Source organism: Phaenicophaeus curvirostris, unplaced genomic scaffold (genome assembly GCF_032191515.1).
Source record: "Phaenicophaeus curvirostris isolate KB17595 unplaced genomic scaffold, BPBGC_Pcur_1.0 scaffold_93, whole genome shotgun sequence".
Classification (NCBI taxonomy): Eukaryota; Metazoa; Chordata; class Aves; order Cuculiformes; family Cuculidae; genus Phaenicophaeus; species Phaenicophaeus curvirostris.
In genome coordinates, this window is record NW_027206715.1 from 417,801 (window position 1) to 425,271 (window position 7,471).

At 64.8% G+C, this 7,471-nt stretch overlaps 1 protein-coding gene across 1 annotated transcript in view; it reads left to right on the plus strand.

The window, feature by feature from the left end:
* The first annotated feature begins 459 nt into the window (after positions 1-459).
* SLC8A2 (solute carrier family 8 member A2) overlaps positions 460-7,471 on the plus strand; it is an 8,295-nt gene continuing 1,283 nt past the window's right edge. Inside the window, exons 1-8 of the mRNA XM_069882231.1 lie at positions 460-2,183; positions 2,904-3,007; positions 3,522-3,616; positions 4,566-4,778; positions 4,861-4,960; positions 6,105-6,380; positions 6,711-7,085; positions 7,144-7,462. Of these exons, the coding sequence (XP_069738332.1) occupies positions 460-2,183; positions 2,904-3,007; positions 3,522-3,616; positions 4,566-4,778; positions 4,861-4,960; positions 6,105-6,380; positions 6,711-7,085; positions 7,144-7,462 (3,206 nt within the window). The remainder of the gene's footprint in view (positions 2,184-2,903; positions 3,008-3,521; positions 3,617-4,565; positions 4,779-4,860; positions 4,961-6,104; positions 6,381-6,710; positions 7,086-7,143; positions 7,463-7,471) is intronic.

Genomic DNA, 7,471 nt, shown 5'->3' on the forward strand with positions numbered 1-7,471 from the left:
CACGGCTCTCACCTCCCAGCTCCCTCCCTGCCCCATTGCCCCCCCTGCCCCACTGATCCCCCTTGGCCCCACTGATCCCCCTTGACCCACTGCTCTCCCCCCACTGCTCCCCTTGGCCCCACTGATCCCCTGCCCCACTGATCCCCCTTGGCCCCACTGATCCCCTTGGCCCCATTGCCCCCCCCTCACTGATACCCCCTCCCCACTGCTCCCCTTGCCCCCCCTGATCCCCCTTGGCCCCACTGCTCTCTCCCTCCTGATCCCCCTTGGCCCCACTGCTCCCCTGCCCCCCCTGATCCCCCTTGGCCCCACTGCTCTCACCCCACTGCTCTCCCCTCACTGATCCCCTTGACCCACTGCTCTCTCCCCACTGATCCCCCTTGCCCCCCCTGATCCCCCTTGGCCCCACTGCTCCCCTGCCCCCCCTGACCCCCTTGGCCCGCCGCGTGTCCCCGCAGGATGTGGCTCTGCGGGGCGCTGCTGGGGCTGCTGGGGGCGGCGCGGGGCCTGGCGGCGCCGGGCGGCCCCAACGGCTCGTGCCAGGGCTCGTCGCGCTGCCAGCCCGGCGTCCTCCTGCCCGTGTGGCAGCCGGACGACCCCTCGCCGGGCGACAAGGCGGCGCGCGCCATCGTCTACTTCGTGGCCATGATGTACATGTTCCTGGGCGTCTCCATCATCGCCGACCGCTTCATGGCCTCCATCGAGGTCATCACCTCCAAGGAGAAGGAGATCACGGTCACCAAGGCCAACGGCGAGACCAGCGTGGGCACCGTCCGCATCTGGAACGAGACGGTGTCCAACCTGACGCTGATGGCGCTGGGCTCCTCGGCCCCCGAGATCCTCCTCTCGGTCATCGAGGTGTGCGGCCACAACTTCCAGGCGGGCGAGCTGGGCCCCGGCACCATCGTGGGCAGCGCCGCCTTCAACATGTTCGTGGTCATCGCCGTCTGCGTCTACGTGGTGCCGGGCGGCGAGAGCCGCCGCATCAAGCACCTGCGCGTCTTCTTCGTCACGGCCGCGTGGAGCATCTTCGCCTACGTGTGGCTCTACCTCATCCTGGCCGTCATCTCCCCCGGCGTGGTGCAGGTCTGGGAGGCGCTGCTCACCCTCGTCTTCTTCCCGCTCTGCGTGGTCTTCGCCTGGGCGGCCGACAAGCGCCTCCTCTTCTACAAGTACGTCTACAAGCGGTACCGCGCCGACCCGCGCAGCGGCATCATCGTGGGCACCGAGGCCGAGCTGCCCAAGGACCTGGAGATGGACGGCGGCTTCCCCGGCCCCGAGTCGCCCTCCTCGCCCGCCGCCGCCGCCGCGGCCACCACCCAGGAGGACAAGGAGCTGGACGAGAGCCGCCGCGAGGTCATCCAGATCCTCAAGGACCTCAAGCAGAAGCACCCGGACAAAGAGCTGGAGCAGCTGGTGGACGCGGCCAACTACTACGCCCTCCTCCACCAGCAGAAGAGCCGAGCCTTCTACCGCATCCAGGCCACCCGCATGATGACCGGCGCCGGCAACATCCTCAAGAAGCACGTGGCCGAGTTCTCCAAGAGGTCGTCCACCCTGCTGGAGGTGCCGTCGGACGCCGAGGACGAGACGTGCAGCCGCATCTTCTTCGAGCCGTGCCTCTACCACTGCCTGGAGAACTGCGGGTCGGTGACGCTGGCGGTGGCCTGCGAGCTGGGCGCCGACGCCAACCACACCTTCTACGTGGACTACAAGACGGAGGACGGCTCGGCCAAGGCCGGCTCGGACTACGAGTACAGCGAGGGGACCCTCATCTTCAAGCCCGGCGAGACCCTGAAGGAGCTGAAGATCGGCATCATCGACGACGACATCTTCGAGGAGGACGAGCACTTCTTCGTGCGGCTCCTCAACCTGCGCGTGGGAGACGCCGAGGGCATGTTCGAGGCCGACTCGGCCGACAACCCCAAGGGGAAGCTGGTGGCCCCGCTGGTGGCCACCGTCACCATCCTGGACGACGACCACGCCGGCATCTTCACCTTCCAAGATCGGCTGCTCCACGTCAGCGAGTGCCAAGGGACGGTGGACGTCAAGGTGGTGAGAAGCTCCGGGGCCAGAGGGACCGTCCTCCTGCCCTACCGGACGGTGGAGGGGACGGCGCGAGGGGGAGGCGTCCACTACGAGGACGCCGTCGGGGAGCTGGAGTTCCGCAACGACGAGACGGCGTGAGGAGGGGGACGCCGAGGGGGTGGAGGGGGCGTGGGATGGAGGGAGGGATGGAGGGATGGAGAGGACAAGCAGGGCTGAGTGGAAGGGCTGGTGGGTGGTGGGATGGAGAGATGGAAGGGGTGGTGGGATGGATGGATGGTGGGATGGAGAGATGGATGGATGGAGAGGAGAAGCAGGGGTGAGCAGAAGGGTTGGTGGGTTGATGGAAGGGTTGATGGGTGGTGAGATGGATGGATGGATGGATGGATGGATGGATGGATGGATGGATGGATGGTGGGATGGATGGATGGATGGATGGATGGTGGGATGGAGAGATGGAAGGGGTGGTGGGATGGATGGATGGAGAGGACAAGCAGGGGTGAGCAGAAGGGTTGATGGGTTGATGGAAGGGTTGATGGGTGGTGGGATGGTGAGGTGGAAGGGCTGGTGGGTGGTGGGATGGATGGAGAGATGGATGGACAGTGGGATGGAGAGATGTATGTATGTATGTATGGATGGATGGATGGATGGATGGATGGAGAGGACAAGCAGGGGTGAGCAGAAGGGTTGATGGGAGGGTTGGTGGAAGGACAGATGGAGAGCTGGAAGGGCTGGTGGGCGGTGGGGTGGAGAGGACAATCCCGGATGGCTGGATGGATGGAAAGACAACCGGGGCTGGGGGGGTGGGTGGTCGGCGGGGGTTCGGTGACGTCCCCGTGTGTCCCCTCCGCCCCCAGGAAGACGCTGCAGGTGAAGATCGTGGACGCCGAGGAGTACGAGAAGAAGGACAACTTCTTCATCGAGCTGGGGCAGCCGCGCTGGCTCAAACGGGGGATCTCGGGTACGAGGGGTGGGGGTGACCTCTGGATCTCGGGGACGAGGGATGGGGGGTGACCTCTGGATCTCGGGTACGAGGGGTGGGGGTGACCTCTGGATCTCGGGGACGAGGGGTGGGGGTGACCTCTGGATCTCGGGGACGAGGGGTGGGGGTGACCTCTGGATCTCGGGGACGAGGGGATGGGGGGTGACCTCTGGATCTCGGGGACGAGGGGTGGGGGTGACCTCTGGATCTCGGGGACGAGGGGGTTGGGGGGTGACCTCTGGATCTTGGGTACGAGGGGATGGGGGTGACCTCTGGATCTTGGGTACGAGGGATGGGGGTGACCTCTGGATCTCGGGGACGAGGGATGGGGTGACCTCTGGATCTCGGGGACGAGGGGTGGGGGTGACCTCTGGATCTCGGGGACGAGGGATGGGGGTGACCTCTGGATCTCGGGACGAGGGGTGGGGGTGACCTCTGGATCTCGGGGACGAGGGATGGGGGTGACCTCATGTCCCCCCTGTCCCTCTCGCAGCTCTCCTGCTGGCCCAAGGTAGGACCCGGTGGCCTCGGCGCCCTCCTCGTCACCCCGCGGAGCCACTGTCCCACGTGTGCGCCATGGCCTGTGACGTGTGTCCCCCACCTGCTGGCCCCACATCCCCCCGCTCCGTGTCCCCACGTCCCTCTCCACGTCCCCCACCTGGTGTCCCCACGCGACGTCCTCTCTCCGTGGCCCCACGTCCCTCTCCGAGTCCTGCTCCGCATCTCCGTGTCCCCCGTGGTGTCCCCGCTCCGTGTCCCCACGCCATGTCCCTCATGGGGCATGAGGAATGGCTGGACTTGAGGATGATCCAGTGGGTCCTCTCCAACCTAGAGATTCTGTGATGTCCCCCACACCACGTCCTCGCTCCGTGTCCCCATACGACGTGTCTCCTGGTGTCCCCCTTGGTGTCCTCACTCCGTTGTCCCCATACGACGTCCCTCATGGTGTCCCCCTTGGTGTCCTCCCTCCATGTCCCCCACACAATGTCCCTCCTGGTGTCCCCCTTGGTGTCCTCACTCCATGTCCCCATACGACGTCTCTCCTGGTGTCCCCACACCACGTCCTCACTCCGTGTCCCCATACGACGTCCCTCACAGTGTCCCCCTTGGTGTCCTCGCTCCGTGTCCCCATACGACGTCCCTCACGGTGTCCCCCTTGGTGTCCTCGCTCCGTGTCCCCACATGATGTCCCTCCTGGTGTCCCCCTTGGTGTCCTCGCTCCGTGTCCCCACACGATGTCCCTCATGGTGTCCCCCTTGGTTGTCCTCGCTCCGTGTCCCCATACGACGTCCCTCACAGTGTCCCCCCTTGGTGTCCTCGCTCCGTGTCCCCATACGACGTCCCTCACGGTGTCCCCCTTGGTGTCCTTGCTCTGTGTCCCCACACAACGTCCTCCATGGTGTCCCCCTTGGTGTCCTCGCTCCGTGTCCCCATACGACGTCTCTCCTGGTGTCCCCCTTGGTGTCCTCTCTCCGTGTCCCCACACAACGTCCTCCATGGTGTCCCCCCTTGGTGTCCTCGCTCCGTGTCCCCCCAGGGCGTCCCCCCCAGGTGTCCCCCCTCCGCGCCCCCCCCCCCCGCTGTCCCCGCGGTGTCCCCACCGGGCGTCCCCGCGCTGTCCCCGCAGCCGACGCGACCACAAGCTCTCGGCGAGGAGGAGGAGGCTCGGCGAATCGCCGAGATGGGCAAACCCGTCCTGGGCGAGAACTCGCGCCTCGAGGTCATCATCGAGGAGTCCTACGACTTCAAGGTGACCTTGGGGGGGACACCGAGGGGACGGGGCAGGGACAGCACGCGGGGACCGCGAGGAGGTGACCCGAGGCGTCCCGCAGAACACGGTGGACAAGCTGATCAAGAAAACCAACCTGGCCACGGTCATCGGGACCCACTCGTGGAGGGAGCAGTTCCTGGAGGCCATCACCGTCAGCGCAGGTGGGACCTCCCCGCGCCCCAGCGGTCTCCAGGGCCGCGTCCGCCTTGTCCCTCCTCGGCGGTCGAGGGGGACGAGGACCCCAAGGTGCACTCGGTTCTCGGGTGGTGGCAGCATCTCGAGGGGCTTGAGTCCCAGGTGGTGGCAGCATCTCAAGGGGCTTCATCTCAAGGGGCTTGAGATCAAGGTGGTGGCATCATCTCAAGGTGCTTGAGCCCAAGGTGGTGGCATCATCTCAAGGGGCTTGAGATCAAGGTGGTGGCATCATCTCAAGGTGATTTGCCCTAAGGTGGTGGCATCATCTCAAGGTGCTTTGCCCTAAGGTGGTGGCATCATCTCAAGGTGCTTGGGCTCAAGGTGGTGGCATCATCTCAAGGTGCTTCATCTCAAGATGCTTGAGATCAAGGTGGTGGCATCATCTCAAGATGCTTGAGATCAAGGTGGTGGCATCATCTCAAGATGCTTGAGATCAAGGTGGTGGCATCATCTCAAGGTGCTTGAGCCCAAGGTGGTGGCATCATCTCAAGGTGCTTGAGTCCAAGGTGGTGGCATCATCTCAAGGTGCTTGAGCCCAAGGTGGTGGCATCATCTCAAGGTGCTTTGCCCTAGGGTGGTGGCATCATCTCAAGGTGCTTGAGATCAAGGTGGTGGCATCATCTCAAGGGGCTTGAGCCCAAGGTGGTGGCATCATCTCAAGGTGCTTGAGATCAAGGTGGTGGCATCATCTCAAGGGGCTTGAGATCAAGGTGGTGGCATCATCTCAAGGGGCTTGAGATCAAGGTGGTGGCATCATCTCAAGGGGCTTGAGATCAAGGTGGTGGCATCATCTCAAGGGGCTTGGGCCCAAGGTGGTGGCATCATCTCAAGCTGCTTGAGATCAAGGTGGTGGCATCATCTCAAGGTGCTTCATCTCAAGGGGCTTGAGATCAAGGTGGTGGCATCATCTCAAGGTGCTTCATCTCAAGGGGCTTGAGATCAAGGTGGTGGCATCATCTCAAGGTGCTTGAGCCCAAGGTGGTGGCATCATCTCAAGGTGCTTTGCCCTAGGGTGGTGGCATCATCTCAAGGTGCTTGGGCTCAAGGTGGTGGCGGGTCAAGCCCCCCGAGGTGAAGCCACCACCCCGTGTCTCCGCCCTGGCTCTGCAGGCGACGAGGAGGAGGAGGAGGACGGGCGTGAGGAGCGTCTCCCCTCCTGCTTCGACTACGTGATGCACTTCCTGACGGTCTTCTGGAAGGTTCTGTTCGCCTGCGTGCCGCCCACCGAGTACTGCAACGGCTGGGCCTGCTTCGGCGTCTCCATCCTCCTCATCGGCGTCCTCACCGCCCTCATCGGCGACCTGGCCGCCCACTTCGGCTGCACCGTCGGCCTCAAGGACTCGGTCAACGCCGTCGTCTTCGTCGCCCTCGGCACCTCCATCCCCGGTGAGGGGGACGGGGGGACGGGGCGGGGGGAGGACGAGATGGTGGGGAGGGAGATGGTGGAGGAGATGGAGGATGATGATGGGGATGGAGATGGGGATGGAGATGGGGATGGAGATGGGGATGGAGATGGGGATGGAGATGGGGATGGAGATGGGGATGGGATGGGACGGGATGGGGATGGAGGGGATGGAGGGGATGGAGGGGATGGAGGGGATGGAGGGGATGGAGGGGATGGAGGGGATGGAGGGGATGGGGAGGATGGGGAGGATGGGGAGGATGGGGAGGATGGGGAGGATGGGGATGGAGGGAGTGGAGCTGGTGGGGTTGGAGATGAAGATGGGGATGGAGACGATGGGGATGGAGACGACGGGGATGGAGACGACGGGGATGGAGACGACGGGGATGGAGACGACGGGGATGGAGACGACGGGGATGGAGGAGACGACGGGGATGGAGGAGACGACGGGGATGACGGGGATGGAGGAGACGACGGGGATGACGGGGATGGAGGAGACGACGGGGATGGAGACGACGGGGATGGAGACGACGGGGATGGAGACGACGGGGATGGAGACGACGGGGATGGAGGAGACGACAGGGATGATGGGGATGGAGACGACGGGGATGATGGGGATGGAGACAACGGGGATGATGGGGATGGAGACAACGGGGATGATGGGGATGGAGACGATGGGGATGGAGGGAGTGGAGCTGAAGATGGGGGCGGAGCCAGAGACGCGCTGGTGACCCGCGGCTCCCCCAGACACCTTCGCCAGCAAGGTGGCGGCCCTGCAGGACCACTGCGCCGACGCCTCCATCGGCAACGTCACGGGCTCCAACGCCGTCAACGTCTTCCTGGGCTTGGGCGTCGCCTGGTCGGTGGCCGCCATCTACTGGGCGGCCCAGGGCCGGGACTTCGAGGTGCAGACGGGGACCTTGGCCTTCTCCGTCACCCTCTTCACCATCTTCGCCTTCGTCTGCATCAGCGTCCTCATGTACCGGCGCCGGCCCCACATCGGCGGCGAGCTGGGAGGCCCCCGCGCCCCCAAGGTCCTCACCGCCGCCCTCTTCCTCGGCCTCTGGCTCCTCTA